Here is an 18,277-nt window from a genome sequence, read left to right as displayed (position 1 = left end):
GTATCACTCATCCTGGTTTTAGGCTAAAGTTCAAAGTGCCTTAAAGATGCGTTGCATTGTGGGAATTGCTGTCTCTGAACTCGGGAGCCATTGTTGAAACATTCACTTTAGGACTACAAGTACCAAGTATGACCGTTTACTGTACACAGTTCGGTTTGTTTTAGTTTCTACGGACAGCGCTTTGTCGTAAGGGGCTAAAGTCCAGGACGGCTCGTTAACCTGACCGTTATAAGTCTTTGACCAGCTGCCAAAACTTGGAGCGACCCCTCCCCAGAGGTCTGCGCTTCACCAGCTCCCCCTCCCAGGGCCGCCGCTCGCCTCACAGCTGTTATAACGGAGCGGAGAAACTGGCCTGCTAGCTAGCTAGCAAGCAAGCTAAGGTTTCCCCCATGTCCTCTGAGGAAGAGTTCAGTTCACCGATTTCAGATTGGCTCTTCGTCCATTCCTGGTGGCTCTTTCTACCGTTCATAATGTTTCTTGTCGTCGCCGCCTTCATTGTTGCTTTTGTGTTATTGCTGTACATGATATCGCCTCTCATAAGCCCCAAACCTCTGAAGCTGAACGGGGCCCACGTCGTGGTGAGTACCTCCGCTTCGTTAACGGCAGTTAACGTCCACTCTTTCCTGGAGAGTGCAGCCGCCTCCAGGCTGTAGCGCCAGGTTAACACAGTACATAAAAGTTATTTTCTGAGTAGACATTGACACATCCACCGCTACAGTCGAAGGAGTGCTTTAACCTTTCGACTTGTTTCTTCTGAATCCCATATACATATATTTTTTTGGGGGGTGGGGGGGATTATGGAGCAACACGCCCACGACAAACACAGGGTTATTACGTAGGACGGAAAACGATCCTTGGTTTTCAATATTTTCCAGGTCTGTATAAATGTATATATAAAAAAAGAAAACTGAGCACGATATACTTTGAGTTTTCAGACGAAATATTGTCTTTTTTTCTTTTTACATGGATTGATTTTAATATTACATATTTTATCTTTGTTGCTCCAATATCAATTTATGGTTATAGAGTTAAAAGAAAAAAAAGAAAAATTGTATGAATAAGCCTAATTCCTGCATTAAAGCATATTTTCTTAACTAAAGATGTACAGATCATTCTGATACCAAGTCATAGTTTTCAGTTTTGTCTTTATTGTAACCAAGGGAAACATTTTCTAGCCTTTGTTTTGCCAGCTGACCAGCTATGCGCAGCAACAGGTGGTACTGCATAAACTATATTCTTTATAACTCTAAAACCCCAGTCATTCTGACACTTTCATGAGCATTTGGTAGTTTTTTTTAGCAAAGTTTTAGCACTGACTTACTTTAATGTCAGTAATCATCCTATACCTACTACTAACAGAGGTCTTGCTAATAACTTAATGAGATTGAAATGTGCCATGTCACTGGCTTTTATTCCTTTAGGTTTGCTTTCAGAATAGGTGTGGTTTAGATCCCTAACAAGCTCTGAAAGTGATGTTTTTATAATCAATATATTCCAAACAGAATGAAATAATCAAACAGTGAAGCATGTATTGTCACATGATTTGCAGAAATATTAGAGGAATAAATTGTACGTTGGTAAATGTTCTGTGGCAATGTCTAGAATATATATTAAGTAGTAACGCTGTCCGTTCGGAATTACCTTTCTGGTTATTGCCCAGTAAATAACCTACAGTTCATTTAAATGAAAGTCTATAAAGACTCCCCTTTCAACTCTTCGAGGTGTGCTGTGAATACTCTGCTACTACATCTTCTCAGCTTCCCTGACCTTTGCATGTTGCTGCTGTATTGATCAGGTGACAGGAGGCTCCAGTGGGATTGGGAAGAGCATCGCAGTTCAGTGCTACAGACAAGGAGCATTCATCACTCTGGTCGCTCGAGACGAGGTCAGTGCAAACATTTAACCAGTCTTTCCAGTCCTCCACAAGCTGTTATTACAGTCAACTCTTAGTTTTTTTGTTTTACGTCAAACCCTGCGCAAGTAAGGGTGAATTTATTCCATGTCACGTGAACGATCATGTGCAAAAATTTAGTTTCTGTTTGACACTTATAATTATTGTTCTTGAAATATGTTGTTTAATTCACTTGGTCCAGTGTAATCTAATACATATGAATGGTATTACAGTTGCTTTAAACTAATTCATTTCAAAAGCAATATGTTTTTATAATAGAATAATTACATACAGCATTTCTTCTAGGAGAAATTACTAAGAGCAAAGAAAGAGGTGGAAAAATATGCCATCAATGACAAGCAGGTATTTTTATCTTTTAAAAATCCACTCTACAGTCTGGTCATTTTCATCATGTTATTTAGAACCTCACATCTGATTGAATTTGTAAATCTCGTTCTCTATTCAGGTGGTGCTCTGCGTGTCAGTGGATGTTTCCAGTGACTACACGCAGGTGGAAAATGTGATAAAACAGGTAATGTTACCCTCTTCACTTTGATAGGACATATCAGATTCTCTTAATAATTTAGAGTAGTGTTATAAAAGTGGGATTTTGTTGCTATGCAGGCTCAGGAGAAGCTTGGGCCTGTTGACATGCTTATAAACTGCGCTGGAACGTCCATTTCTGCAAAGTTTGAGGAAATGGAGGTGGAGCGCTTCAAGGTGAGTACCAGTGACTTCTAATCTTAAAGAGGTTAATAGGATCCTTTAAAACTTACTAATTGTAAGTAATATTGCATATTTCATACATTGAAAGCAAATTGAAATTTGAGGTTTAGCAATTTTGAGCAGAAAATTAGCTTTTTTTGAAGTGCCTGGCTTAGAGTAGTAGTTTTCTATTACAATCTTTTATTCCTGTTTAGAAGGATACTTAGTGTTGCTAAACCATTCAATAACACAGATCTATAAATAGGTCAAGCAAAAAAAAGTGACTCATAAAATAAGTATTTGAATAAAACCTAATATTGTCTTATTTTATAAAGAAGTAAATCTCTACAACTGTTAATTGAACATTTACAATCATATTTAAATTGTGAAATGCACTTCAGTACGGACCGTTCTCCTGCATTAGATGTGAACTTTGGCTTTATGTTGTGTAGGAAATGATGGAACTGAACTACCTGGGCAGCGTTTATCCGACTCGAGCTGTAATAACCACCATGAAGGAGCGAAGAATGGGCCGCATCATGTTTGTGTCATCCCAGGCGGGTCAGATCGGCCTGTTTGGGTACACTGCCTACTCTGCATCCAAGTTTGCTTTGCGTGGCTTGGCAGAGGCACTGCAGATGGAGGTTTGTTTACCTGTTTTTCCTGCACTGATTTTTCTCTTCACACCTATCAGACACACAATAGCTGAAATTATCTGCAAAATACAGGTAGTTGAAATAGTTTTACATATTTTTAAAACTGTTTTAGGAGATTATTCTTATGTTAATGGCGGCGGGGCTGAAAAATGACTCCCATCATAAAACAGTCATAGAAAATGGGGGGAGGTTGTTTATCATAAAAGCTATTAGTGTCATTTATATTTTGGTCTTGCTACTATTGACTTCCAGGTAAAGCCCTACAATATCTATGTGACTGTGGCATTCCCACCTGACACGGACACTCCACTACTGGCTGAAGAAAACAAATCAAAGGTGCCTTAATCTTAAATCTTAATCGGGACTAAGGATCTGGTTATAGATACTTAGTTCCACTGAATAGTTTGTGATATTCATTTATGGATTAGCATATTTTTATTTAGCAACTAAAGCAACAGTCATTTCTAATTTCTCACAGCTTTTGCTTTTCATTCTTTCCCTTCCAAGCCTTTAGAGACCAAATTGATCTCTGAAACATCTGGAGTTTGGCAGCCTGACCAAGTGGCCAAAATCTTTGTCAGGGATGCGGTGGTAAGAAAATCCTTTCAGCTACTGTTGACTCAACTTTAAAATGCATATTGTGTTAAAGTTTAAGCTTCCCTGTTGGGTTTTTTTTTTTGTCTTTGAAGCAAGGAAACTTTAACAGCTCAGTTGGCCCAGATGGTTACATGCTATCAGCTCTCACCTGTGGAATGTCACCTGTCACCTCCATCACAGAAGGCCTCCAGCAGGTACAAACATACACATACAGGTGCCGCTCAGTAACTTGAAATTTTTCTCAGATGTAGATTTGAGTAATTCAATTCAAAACGTAATTCTTTTTTATATATAGTATCAATTACAAACTGATATATATTTAGCGTTTACTTCTGTAAGTTTTGGAATATGGGTTCTATCTAATAAAAACCCACAGTAAAGTTTTTAAGGAAATTAGACTAAAAAGTGATTTAAAATAATTTTTTATACATAATTGTTGGCCTACTGCAAAAGTATCTTCACGCCTTTGTTTTCATGACATACATTCAGTGCTCGCCAGAAGGATGAATTACATCATCAACACTGCGTGGCATAGATGTGTTCAGGCTCTGCTGAGATGTTAAGGAAGTCCAGGTTGTTTTAAAAGTAGCACTGGACTTTTCTCCATTGTTGGGCCCCTCATTTTCCTCTTGATGATACTCCATAGATTATCTGGGCAACAATATTGTGGTCAATATTGCTGCCTAGAATATTCAAATCAGATTTCTGATTAAGATCAAAAATCTGTAGGTTCGGTAATGTGGGAAGGTATCAAACTACTCTCAAATTTATCTATAAAGCTTGTTAGCAACAGGAAATATGACGACCTCTTTAATTTTCTGGTAGATGGCTGATTTATTGCACTTAGTAAAACACAGTTGAACAACACCGGCATGTTTTACTGAGGGAAACGGTTTTGAGCCGATGAGTGACAGCCCAATGCTCCTGTATTCCTTTTTAGATTAGAAATGCCTACAAGAAACATGACAATTAGTCTCTGTAGCACGACTTATGACTCTGCCCCAAATTTGAGAATTTTCTTTGCTTCACAGTCTTCTGAATGTCGCAGCCATCCCTGTTGCTTTTGCTTCTTTTTTCTACCATACTTTTTCCTTCCACTCACTCTTCCAGTAATATATTTGGATACAGCACCACATGAACAGCCATCTTCTTTAGCAGTCCCTCCTTCACGATTACAGCATGACACTTGTCAAGTCAGCACTTTTGTCCATGACGGTGCAGGCCATAGAATGACCATAAACATAATGTGTTAATATTTTTGATTGCCTTATTCTAATTTTTTGTGAAAAGGAGTTTCTGGGTCTCATTCGCTTTAAGCCATAGTTGACAGAAATAAACAAAACATATCACACACACTTGTGTGTCGAATGTAAATTATATATGAGTCTCAATTTCCGAATTCTGAAATAAATTGTTCAGTGATGTTCTAATTTATTGAGATGCGATTAAAACATGACCTCAAGCATGCCAGTTTGCTGTACATGTGGTTATAACTTTGATTGTTCACACAGATTGTCACAATGGGGTTGTTTCGGAGTATCGCCCTCTTCTACCTGGGGAGTTTTGACAGCATCGTACGCCGCTGCATGATTCAGAGGGAGCAATCGAAAGCAGCCGACAAGAGGGAGTAGCCGCAGCCTTAAAGTCCTCACAGCCCAGTACTGCTCCTCTTCCTCTGCAGCTTTATCCTCCGTCTTTACAAATGTACACAGTTGAGTGGGAACGCACATACAAGCCAAAAGTTTGATATCAACTATGAAAAGAACAGTAAAACATAGTGTATTATGTTTACTTTCTGGTGACATCACTTCTCCTTAAAGTTTAAGTTTTACATTCTCTGCCCTCTTTGAACAGGGAATACCTTTGTTTAAATGTGAATTCCTCGTTTTAGGAATGGAAAGGAGAAGGGGCAGACTAAACATTGCAGTTTTTATAATACGTGATTCCTTTGAAGCACTGAGTCACACTAGTGCTTTTTCTTTTCTCCTTGCGTACAGAATCCGAAGACAGCTTGACTAGTTGTACCAAATATGGCTTAAAATTCCTTCCTACTGCGAGCTATAATGTAAAACAGAAAGTAAGCTTACACTTTCAGCCGTCTTGTTACATTATATCACCGAAGTATCTCCACTTTATACTGAGAATTTTACAGTTTTCACTAAATAGGTTTTGTACCTCAAGTCTTTGCAGGCAAAGCGCCTTCCCTTTTTGACTGAATGACCTCTGACTGAACCTCTGTGGGGTTTTTTTTTTGCCGTATGATGTTTTGTCTTTGTGCTTTGCTTGTGTACTAAGCTGTGAAGTGATATAACTGTATTCTTTATTGATATCTGAGTGAGTGGTTTTCTTTTTTCTCTTGTTTGTTTTGCAATATTTCTGATTTTGGAAATGTAAAAAAATATCCTTTCCAAATTATATTGATGTCTCTACATTTTAAATGCAGTGAGGGTAACAAAAACAAAACAACAACAAAAAAAAACAATAATTGTGGGTGAACTGTGTGCATGAATGTGTGTTTTTACTGTGACTGAGCCAAACCATTGAGGGACGGAAAAGCCATTTGATTTAATCTTCTCGATTATTAAGTCTCTAAGTCTTTTCTTCATCATTCCAGCTTAGAAAAGAAGCATTTTTTTGCGAGTTGAAGCCATGAAGTCGTAGGTAGGGCGAAAGGAGAAAAGCCAGCACATGATTTCACTTTTCACCTGCACAAGCTCATACACTGCACCCCAACTCTGATTTATCATTATTTTTGTGTGTGTCAATGCATCCGAGTTTGGATCCTGTCGGGATCCGCTTGTCTGTTGGGTTGTTGAGTCAGGTCAAGACGTGACTCGCTGGTTCGAGTCCTGTCTCTTTAGGTCCACTGACAGCAAAGAGATTTGTTTTTACACAAAGTCCAAAATATCACTCAGACAGGCAACGTCCTTATGAGTTTGGACCAGTAGTTCCACAGTTGGTTCTAAATTTCCGTCTGGTTTCTGTCAAGCCTTGAATAAACTTCTATCTTTCCTACTCTTTCAAGCTACAGAGACTTAAGAAATGCATCATAGACTCTCAGTCTTCCTTTAGCCCATTTTACAACGAATGTACCTTCATGCCAACATTCAAATCAGGCTTTTAGACTATTATTATTTTTAGATCCAACATTTGAATGCCAAAAGATGTTAAATCTATGTTGCTGCTCTGTTGGTCGTCGGTTGTAGAAACCATGGCGTAGGGCTACTTGAGTCATTTTGAGCCTTAAGAGGTGACAACTGATAAGTCAGAAGCTACGAGTAGGACAGATCTAACAGTGTGACTTAATCCACATATTTTTTTGTTGTTGCCTATAAAATTAAATATTTTCCTCTGTATTTTATCAGTTTTTATTCTTTTGATGATGAAAAAAAGCCTTATTCAATCCAAGATATGAACGTGGGAATGGATGACACTTGTTTGATGATGTTCTCATTTGATATTGGTTTAAAGGCATTCTGCCCTACACCTGGAGATTATTTCATTATCCTGCATGTATTTGCTTTATAAAGTTCTCCTACCCCCATACCCCTCGAGGTAGCACCACATAGTGAAACATGTAGCTTATGTAGAAGCAGTTTTGTTTGAACACCTTTAAGCTATGCAATTAAAGCCTATGCTTACAGTATGTTTGAACATCGGTGAAAACTGAAGCTTTAGTCTCCCCAGCTCCTCAATAGTGTTATCAGTATGTTCCTAATCAGTTTTAAGAATATTGAACATGAAAGTCATTCTGCACACTCTTGTGTTTTGCTCTTTTTTTTTTTCCTCTTTTGTTTTGTTTCTGCCAAAATGATTTAACACCTTCACCTTGTGTGCCATTGAAAGAAGTTTTCAAAAGTGGAACGTTCGTATGTCTTATTTTCTTACATGATAAAATAAATAATTGTATTGAAAAAATAAGCAATTGCCTAAGTGTTTTAGTTTTACTTCTTGTTCTGAGTACTGCAGTAAGACTTTAGCAGTAGTGCTGGAGTAGATCTATGTGGGATTAAGAGATTGTACATGGTACAGTGCCTTGCAAAAGATGAAATGCCTCTTGGAAGAAAAGCAGGGCATATTAGAAGTAACAATAGAGATTTTTTTTTAATAAATTCTAAATAATATAGTAGAATGTTTTGCCTATTGCTCTTTGCAAGCTATTTATAGCTGAAATAAATTGGATGAGGAACATTCCTAAACAGAAGGGTTAAGGTCTTGCCACAAAATCTTAATTGAATTTGGGTCTGGACTTTGACTGGACCATTCTAACATACGAAAATGTTTTTATCTGAACTATATCTGGGTGTAGTATTAAGTGCACTGTCCTGCTGGGAGGTAAACCTCTGCTCTGGTCTCATCTTTTATAATGCCTTACAGGTTTTCTTCCATGACTGTCCTGTATTTACATGCAGAGCGGCAACCATTTTCAACCAATATTGTCCCAAAAAACAACAAAAAAAAAGAACAAAAAACTCAGGTCTTCACCTAACTTTCTTTTTTAAGTACACATAGATCAACTTTATTTAGAATAATTGACTTGTGAAGTTGATTGGTTGCTCTAATTTAGGTGTTTCAGAATAAAATGAGTTGTATAAAGATGAACACGTCTATTTCCAGATTTTATTTTTTTAGTATTATCCGTTTACTCCGCTTTTATACTCAGTCGTGCACTACTTAAGTGGTGGTGAAGTACATAAAACTGCAATAACAAACATTTTAAGCTGGTAACGTGCCTAGAAGTGCAAAAGTTCAACATTTTTGTATGTGTATATGGGGCCAAATGTTTAGTAAATTCTTTCAACCACAAGGGGGAGAACGGACCTGATGAAAAGAAAGCTGAGCCGTTTTCTCGTGCACAATCTTAAAAATGAAAGGAACGTGTTCTTGCGGAAAGTTGGCTTTTAATAGCATATACATTTATAGAGCAATACTTACACAAATACTGGCTACAAAAAGGGTTTTCCCCCCCATCTAGTTGGAGACTCTGAGCTGACGTCAGTAAGAGAGAGCGGCCCACTGGTGGTGGGCTGGAGCTGCTGCTGATATGAGGAGTGATCGCTGAAGAGGACCCAGTCCGACCTTGTCTGACTCACAGCCCTGCGTCTGCTCGGCCTGTAGCGGGGGTTAATATCCGGCGAGCCGCCGTGGATCCCCCTTCAGGCGCGCACAACTTTGACTTTCATTCATATATTTTTCTAATCGCTGCTCATCTACGCCTGGGGGATGTGCACAGGAACAAGCAAACTACTCCAAGCTCTTCCGCATATTGGATCTCTCCCCAGCAGTGTCCCTGCAAGGATTCGGGAAAAGAAGACTCCTGCTCAAACGGAACCGGGGATTTTTTGAGATTCAAATCATTTTTTTTCCTCTCAAATTGATTTTCTGAGTTTATTAAATATTTTTTCGCCTGTAGAGTGGAATAATTAATTGCGTTGCTTAGATCTCAACATAAACCCAGATTTAGACGAGGCTTTGCAGTGGGATTGAACAGCACAGTACAATTTCGACCAGAATGCATTCTGTTTAGGGCACGCTCTGATTTACACTAAGTGTCACATTTTAGGGATGGCGAACGACTACAATCGCATTATCGTGGAAAACTACATCTGCCATAAACTCTCCAAACGGGGATACGTGTGGGGATTTAACGGAGTCCCGGACGACGACGCTGCTAATAACGGAGGTTTAGGTGACCATTCACCGACTTTGGTTCGGCGATGTCGCGATGCAGGACCGGGGCCCGACAGCGACAGCGACCCCCACCGCCTCTGCAGGCGGATCTCGCAGTCCGACCCGTATGCAGACATCCACCGGGTCCTGCGCGACGCCGGGGACGAACTCGAGAAACTGTACCAGTTGGACTTCGTGGAGATGTCGCAGCAGCTGTACCTCACCAGAGACACGGCGAGGACTAGGTTCGCGGAGGTCATAAACGAACTGTTCCGGGACGGGGTGAACTGGGGTCGGATTATCGCTTTCTTCGAGTTCGGAAGCACGGTGTGCGTGGAGTGCGCGTCCAAAGAGGAGATGACATCGCAGGTGGACAACATCGCGGAGTGGATGACGGAATATTTAAATGGACCCCTTGACAGCTGGATACAAGATAACGGGGGATGGGTAGGTCTGATTCAGCCTCTTAAGCGCTTTGCAGATTTGTTGCCACGGAGGCGCAAAAGTCCTCTTTTAGGTCCGAGTGCGTGGGTTTGAAACCGGGCACTGGCTGAGATCACAGTGGGCGCTCTGTGGCTTTATTTACAGCTCAGAACCGAAAGTACACGTGAGATCGGTCATTAATAAAATCATCCTCGAAGATGTGCTTGTGACGCACCTCAATGCGAGCTCGGCCTTTCCTGTACGAGCTGCTGATTGGATGACCACGTTGGCAGTTAAAGTCCTCGCGTCCAATAAGAATTAAGGGTTAGGTCACACCTCCCCACGCTCTGAGATAAGTCCCGCCCTTTAAACTCAACAGCCAGTTGTAGACGGACAGCTGTCAGGAAGAAGACGAAGAAGAAGAGGAGGAAGAAGAAGAGAATGTCTAAATGAAAAATTGGGGAAGTTAAAGCTGGTTTAGAATTTAACGAGTTTGACTATCCTGTATGCTTAACATTTAATTTTTTATTTTGAAAGAAGAGCTTCACTGTAACTGCCTTACAAACCAATATTTAAGTGAAAAGAACAATGCTAAAAGGGTTATGCAACAAAACCAAACATAACAACCGACAAAATGGTGAAGAAGTGAAATGACAAGCGACTCTTTGCAACATGTGTAGCCATCAGTGCGAGATGGTACATGAGAGAGGGCAGTGGTTTAGACAGATGAAATGAAGCTCGCCTGTTAATAAACGAAATAGAAGCAAATCCTTAAATTAATTTTGAAATAAAATGGAAGCCAATGAAAATAAGCAAAATTGTAGAAATGTGCGGTTGCTTGTGCCAATATTAAACATTGAGTGGCAACATTTTTTTTTTATCATTTGTCACTGAGAGACAGAAAATGACCTTATTCCAAAAAGAAGCATCTGCATTCAAAAATAAAGCAAATTTCTACAAAACAGCATCAAGTGGCAGCCGGTTACAAATAAAAATAAAAACGTTATGGTCTACAAGTGGATCTTTTGTTGTACACCTCTGATGAGGGGAGGACTGGCTTATTGATTTCCTACATATAAGCACTTTATATTGGTTAAGGCACTAGGTAATGAAATCACGGAATACCATTCAAGGTTTTGTATAAATAATACAGGATTTGTCTTTGACAACCTCATCAACTGGAAAAGGTTCGTTGGGAAGGGATGGAAGTTTAATGCATTGGGACTGCAGGACTGTTCTCCCAGCCAGGGAGTATATGTGCTTATATGAATGATTTTGTTCAGAATTTAACCTTAAAGATGAGGGGACATTGTCTACTTACTTATCTCCTCTTTTTGCATTTGTTCCTTCAAAGCTGGCCCATTTTCAATGCCCATCCCACACCACCTTTTATAAAGCAACAGGATGGTAGAACTCTGTTTTTCCATAAATAACAAGTAGGTTTAAATAAGTTCCTTAAAGGAAACACTTTGGCTGTCAGGAGCTGGTGGTCCAGCACCTGTAACACCTCATTTCTGCCCTTGCATGCTGCCATGTATTGCATTGGAATGTGTTTCCTGCAGGGTGAAGAGCACCAGACACATGTCAGCGCACTGCGAGCTTCTGGTTAATGTGTTAAAGCCTCTGGGCATCACGTTAGGTTGTCGAAGCACTACTAAAGGGCACATGAACCCATGAACCTTCTAAACGTTGACCTTCCCGCGTAGATGCACACACTCTGAGAGAAACCTGTTGGAACTGTACAATATCATGTTTGAGGAAAATGTTTTGCATATCGTCCTGCAGTTTCTGTGTGAAAAGTGCAGAATATGCAACTTCTACATTGCCATTAAACCAAACTGTAATGAATTAGCCTTTAATTAGTGGAGTTGCTCATTATAAGAACATAGCATTTGTGCTGCATGGCCGTAACAGCTGGAAGCTATGATAAATGGGATATATATACATATACATGTGAATGTGTGTATGTGAGAGAGAGAGCGAAAGAGAGTTTGAAGATGAGCGGCATCAATGATTCATATCGAACGTTTCATCTCAAAGGATAGGACCGTTTAACATTCCCCTTGTGTCTGTCTTGCCCCTGGAGGTGACAGGTTTTGCCAAATATCAAAGGCAGGCAGTAGAGGGAGGGCCCTGCAGGAACAGAGAGCTAATCTGCAGCCACTGTGTTTAACATGCAGTCCTCTGTTGTGCATCGAGGTTTTCTTTTCTTTTTTTTCTACCTGTGTCTTAAAGCCTAGAGCTGCATAGACGCCTGCCTACAATCCCTAGAGTGTGTGCCCACTGTACAATAATGTAGGTCATCATAGTCTGTGTTTTACAGCTGGGTGGAGATGACTGTGTCTGCATCAGCTGGGGTGGGAAAGAAAATAGCATCCTTTAATCCACAGGATTATTGAGGGATTGTTATTATGGCAAATGTTTGGCGTTAGGGTTGGTTTGAAAGGTTTTATTCTAATCAAAAAACGGACCTTAAATATGTTTAACTGAAGCTAAATTTGACATCCTAGATAGATCAATGCTGATGTGGATTTGTATTAATTTGAATGCGGGGAATTCCCTGAGGTGTTTGTTTTGGTTATAGCATGTCCTGTAATAACTGAGACACACTCTGTGCTCTTGATAAGCTCTGTGAAATCTGGCTCCATATTTTATTTATTTACTCATTTTTTGCATGCTTATTATAATTTTGAATGTAAGAAGTCCCCGTGTTACTTTGCCCATTACAGATTCTTATTTCAAGGCTTCTATGTTGCACTAAAGACTGGAACTTGGCATCGGTTAACGCCTAGTCTTAAATGACTTTGAGTCCAAAAATCATGATTGGATACATCCTTTGTTTTCATGCTGTGATCCTAATGCTAGAGAAAATGCTGAAAATGCTATTTCTATTTTTATTTTTACAAAATCAGTAAATCTTTTTGCTCTGTGCTATATATAGCAATCCAGTTGAATCTGTCGTAGTACTTTAGATTTTAGTGCTTAAGATTTGAACAAGACAGGATTAAATTTGGTCCACAGTTCCTAAAAACTGTGAAATAGTAAATTTATTTGTCACCAATAGAAAGTCACAAGTAGGATGGTAACTTCAGCAGCTGCAGCAGTGTTCGGTAATATTTTCTCACAGAGCTTACAAATCATTTATATCTTTTCTTTTGCACTCAAAATGCTTCCATTTTGTGAATGATTTTTTAAAAAAAAATTTATTTTTACGATTTAACTCTATCATTTTCAAGAACACACACATTAGACTTAGATTAGCTATGTACTTAAAACATACATAGCTCTTTTTATGTTACTGGTCACTTTAAATTACAATGGAGGACCATTTATTTATCCAAAACAGTATCTTATCTACTCAGGTGGTGACCCTGCACCTCAAAACATAGAAATTCAGAAGGTGCGCTCTACAGGCAGTAGGAAGAGGTTAATCAGCCACGTCAACGTTCAATGTTGAAGGTTCTTATACCTGTAGTGGATATTTAGTTAAAGTTGTGTAAAGATTAAGTGAAATTATTGATTGATTTTCATAAGTTATGAACATTACTATATTTTAGTATTGTTTAACTGTCAACACAGCAGAACAACAAAGAACTACTTCCTTTCTTACTTCAAAATAAAAGTCTCAAATAGACATGAGTGTCAGGCTTAAGTCACTTTATCTCTGCTTCTCATAATAATAGCTTACACTTATTCTAACAAAGTCATACAAGCATTTTGTATTAAGTGAGATAGAAATATATAAGATAGATAATATTTTGTGCCTGTAGTCCAATAGATCTCTGAGACCATTAATGTGTGAGATATCAGTATGTAAAATTCATAAATGACTTTTCTCGTTTTTAAAATTTTTTTTTACATAAAACTCAAACCACATGCTTTTCTTTGTTTCTTGTGTTGAGTCATAAAATCAGCTGTTTAAACAGGCAACATGATGAAGTTTTTTTTACTGTAGGATATGCCTGAACACCCTCAAAGGAAAAGGATGTGACCTCAGTCTCCTTACGATGTGGGCAGAACAATGGCTTCCACTGTGAGAAAATAATCTAGCATTTGTGTTGGAGCCGATGTGCTTATGTTTAATCTGATGTTGGGGTTTCGCTGGGGCGAGATGACCTAATTGTGAGGAGTGTGAGTTGGTGCTGAGGTACACACAGGTCAGTTTTATCCGCCATCTGCCAGGTAAACCTTACACTTGTGTATTTTTGCTCTGTATAAAGAGTTTATACATCTTCCAAACAATGAAGACATTCAGTAAACATGGTTAAATGCCTGTTTAGACAGGTTGTACTTATGGTCACATTCAGTCTGGTGTGCTACTGTGTAGAAAATGTGAATGTTGTGGGACCAATCAACACATTATGGCATTTTGAAATACAAAAGTGGTGTTGAAATAGCTCTCAACAACTTTCTGTTTCTTGTTGTTTTGAAAAGCTGCATCAAAAATAGAAATGCCCACTGATCGTTGTTAAGTCTGCACACAGCAGTGAGTCAGATGTACCTTTCAATGAACTACAGCATGTCCCTTAGAAGTGACAAGCCCTCACTGTATTCGTTGAACCCCCTTGAGGGTGAAATTGCTCCCATTCTGCCCTGATTACTTCCCACACCCCAGAATTTGAAACAAGGTCCCTTTCTTTGTCCCAAATATTTAGTTAAAATTTTGACCTTTGGTTGGAGGGAAATTGCATGTTCCAATTTGAGCTCAGGCTGCACACCTGTGTTTATTTACAGGCAGTAAATAGCGAGTGATTGAACAAAGCAGCCGAAGACGGCGTCCGAGTCCAGAAATTACATGCCTGACCTGAGGCGTTTGACTGGCTGCAGGGGCACGCGTGTGCACACACATGCATGCGGACGCATACGGACATACACACACACACACTGCTATGTGCCAAAATGAACCTTAAGAGGAAAACAGCAGTTTCACAACAGTTAACCGTAAGCAGTTCAGATTAAGAAAATGTGTTTAGTTCCTGATGGGAAATTGCTCAGTGCTGATGTTATGACATTTTTTTTCTGTTGTATTTTGCTATGCTCCAAGATGCAAGTGTCTTTTGGTCTACTTGTAAAAAATGACAATTGATGTACAATGGTAGACACTAACGATGGTCAATCAATCTGCAGGGGAGGTGCGCTTATGGGTTTAAATGAGACTTCTGCCACATTAAAATTTTGCATTGATATTTAGGTAATTATTCTAAATATTGTGGTGATTTTCTAACTGTTTTATTATTACACGTTAAGATCCAGTGCCTTGCAAAACCATTCATACTTACATTCTGACACATTGCAACAACGCATTTTAATGTGATAGGCCAACAACAAAGGAGCGTGTAATTGTGAAGTACAAGGAAAAAAACAACAACATAGTATTACTTTTTTTTTTACAAATACACATCTGAAAGATATGACATGCATCTATATTCAGTACCCTGAGTCATTAATTTATAAAATCACGTTTTGCTGTAGTGGTTACAGGTCTTTTGAGGTTTCTGCCAGGTTTGCCAAAGAGGATCATCTGAATAGACCATCTTCCAGATGCTTCTTGTGTTCCATTCATAGCTTGTGCCAAACTGCAAATAGTCCCTTCATGTGTAGATCGAGATTATATTTCATGCTAGTGGACTTTTTTTATCAATCAGGTGACTTTGAAAGGTAGATGTTTGCCCTGGATTTTAGTAAGAGGTATCAGACTAAATGTATGCTTTTTAGCATATACTTTTTAGATTTTAGCATATACTTTTTAGATTTCTATTTGTAAAAAACAAACAAACAAGAGAACCATGAAACGTTTTCCTTCCACTTCACATTTCTTGAAGTTGATGTTTCTCATAAAATACATTCAAGTCTTTGGTTGCAATGCAATAAAGTGTGGAAATCTTCAAAGGGTATGAATAAATTTGCAAAGCTCTGTGTTTAGATGTTCTTTCTCATTTGATCTGAAACACACTAAGATCAGATGTCTGTCTTACCAGGTGGCCTGTTTCTGCCTTTTAAATTCTCTGTGTTACAGGTATGTGTCTGTGTTTGTCTGTTAAGAGTAGACAATATAAGCCTGGGCTGGGTCCATCCTGTGGGGGATTCCCTGAGCAACAATCTGCTCAGTGGTGGGTGGGACCCGCATGTTGCTATGGTATAGTGGGCCTCTTGCCGCACCCCGTTGTAGAGGCTATGTGGGACAGAGAGGAAGTCATTAATCTCTATATTGGTGATGTGCTGGCAGAGGGGAGACATAACCCAAACAAAATAAATCATAAAAGAAGCATACAAGGAAAGGTAGAAATATAAAATTCCATGCTGAGATCTCTCTTCTTTCCAGAGCTGCAGAGCCAGTCTGTTTAACACAAGTCAATACTAATAAAGGCTGCAGCCATGAATTGTTCTAGGCGATACCTAGCTGTGCTTTGAAGTTTTTTTCCTTAGAAGAAAAAAAAAGCATTGTACAGACAATGAAAGGCCTGCTACATCTGAAGACTTATGTTTTCCAGTGTAATGAGCTCTCTAAGTCATGACTGATCCATCCGTTCTAAGCTACAAATCTTCTCTTCTCCCCCTGCGTACTGTCACAGTCGGTTCATCAGTCTGGACCAGCTTTATTAGAAGGATGCACATAGCCTTCTTGTTTTTACCCATCTGAGCTCAGAACTAAATAAATACTCAAGACAATGGCAATTAGTGCTATTTCCTACCCAACTATTAAGTTAGCTTCACTATATATGTTGACAACTCTGTGCTTGGAGAGTCTGACAGCATTTAGATTTTCCAGTTAAATTTTGACTCTCTTTCTAATAGAGACTTGCGCACCACAAGAGAGCTCAATGTGGCAAGAGGGAGCCAACATTTCCCCCTGTGCGGTACCCCTCTTGCTGTGCAGGCCTTGGTCGCTCACCATCTGCCACTGTGTTTACACCCATCAGCTCGGCAACTGTAACCTCAGAAACGTTTCCTACAGAGGCAGGCTGCTCTGGGCTCTAACTGTTCGAATCGGTCTGACAAGAATACCTTCTTCCAGTAGCAGGCATCTAGAAATCTCTCAGAGATCTACTGGATGCACAAAGACCTTTTATGCCAGCCTTCAGCTCTGTGTGTGGAATGCATACAAAAGCAGGGTTAACCCTTTACTGTAAGTCCAGAGAGCATTGCTTGACTTGCAACGGGGAGTGAGTGCAAAGTTATTTTACAGTTTTGGAATAAAAGAACATAAATGTTCTTGTTGTTATCAAATGTTTTTCACTTTTGCACATTTTGTCATATTGCAGCAGCAGACTCCAATGCATTTAATGGGCTTTTATAGCCCAACACAAGATAGTGCATAATTGTGGAGTGAAAGGAATATTTTTTACTAATAAAAATTGAAAATGTGTGATGAACCTTTCTGTTCAGTCTGACACCCTGAAATAAAATCCAGTGCAACCAATTTCCTCCAGAAGTCACCTGTGTATGAAGGCTTTGAAGGATTGTCACAGAGCATTATTGACCAGAATTACGGAGATCAAGAAACAGAGAAGATAGGTCAGGGAAAAAGTGGATGAGAAGTTTAAAGCAGAGTTAGGCTTTAAAACAATACGACGAGCTTTGACCCTCTCACCAACCACTCTTTAATTCAAATCTGGCTTTCACGGAACAATGGAAAGAAGAATCAATTGTTCACCAAAACCAGAAGAAGTTTCAATTTTAGTTTGCAGCAAGTCATGTTGTGCAAAACGGTGTTGTGGCCTACATGTAAAACTATGTGGCAAAAAACTAACACCTTCCAACTTCCTCAATACACCATTTCAACCATAAAACAGTGGTGGCACCATCTTGCTGTAAGGAAGCTTTTCTTCAGGTGAGACTTTATTGGAAGAAACATTGATCTAAATACTAGCCAATCCTAGAAGAAAAGCTCTTAAATGCCACAACAGACTACAAACAAACATATTTGTTTAAAGTTTTGATCTGCAAGAAATAATTTTTATGGTTGTATCATCACAAAAGCTGAGGAGTTCTAACTACTTTGGAAATCCTGTCAAAGGCACGTAGTTCTCTTTCTTTGACTTTCTAACTTGACCTACTCTTTTAACCAAAGATTTTTTTAATGATGCTTAGCTTGAATCTCCGCAAATGACTTGCAGATGTCTACAAGTCATTTGTGGATTTTCAGGATGGCTCAAGATCATCATTATACTGTAGATATACATCTAGATATTTTCCTTTGCTGCGCTTTGTGTTTTCGCTGAAATAGTTAGTATTTCATTGAATATATTCTTTCCTCTACTAAAAAACTTTTTGTTTCTGGCTGCAGCATAAACCAGTTGCATAATCAAACTCTTGCTGTACAGATGGACATGTT

General features: G+C 39.1%; 2 protein-coding genes across 2 annotated transcripts in view; both read left to right on the top strand.

Moving 5' to 3' along the window:
* The first annotated feature begins 107 nt into the window (after window positions 1–107).
* kdsr (3-ketodihydrosphingosine reductase) lies at window positions 108–7,770 on the top strand. The gene is made up of 10 exons (XM_005796019.3): window positions 108–578; window positions 1,796–1,885; window positions 2,198–2,254; window positions 2,358–2,423; window positions 2,516–2,611; window positions 3,049–3,240; window positions 3,505–3,588; window positions 3,760–3,843; window positions 3,942–4,043; window positions 5,361–7,770. The coding sequence occupies exons 1-10, from the start codon at window positions 390–392 to the stop codon at window positions 5,478–5,480; spliced, it is 1,080 nt and encodes a 359-aa protein (XP_005796076.1). The 5' UTR covers window positions 108–389; the 3' UTR covers window positions 5,481–7,770.
* A 1,084-nt stretch (window positions 7,771–8,854) lies between these two features.
* The window catches only part of bcl2 (BCL2, apoptosis regulator), a 36,302-nt gene continuing 26,879 nt past the window's right edge, over window positions 8,855–18,277 (top strand). The window contains exon 1 of the mRNA XM_005796018.3: window positions 8,855–9,966. Coding sequence (XP_005796075.1) covers window positions 9,415–9,966 — 552 coding nt within the window. The 5' untranslated portion in view covers window positions 8,855–9,414. The remainder of the gene's footprint in view (window positions 9,967–18,277) is intronic.

This window comes from Xiphophorus maculatus, chromosome 6 (genome assembly GCF_002775205.1).
Source record: "Xiphophorus maculatus strain JP 163 A chromosome 6, X_maculatus-5.0-male, whole genome shotgun sequence".
Lineage (NCBI taxonomy): Eukaryota > Metazoa > Chordata > Actinopteri > Cyprinodontiformes > Poeciliidae > Xiphophorus > Xiphophorus maculatus.
Note: the sequence above shows the minus strand (reverse complement) of the source record. Positions and strands in the feature narration are given on the sequence as shown.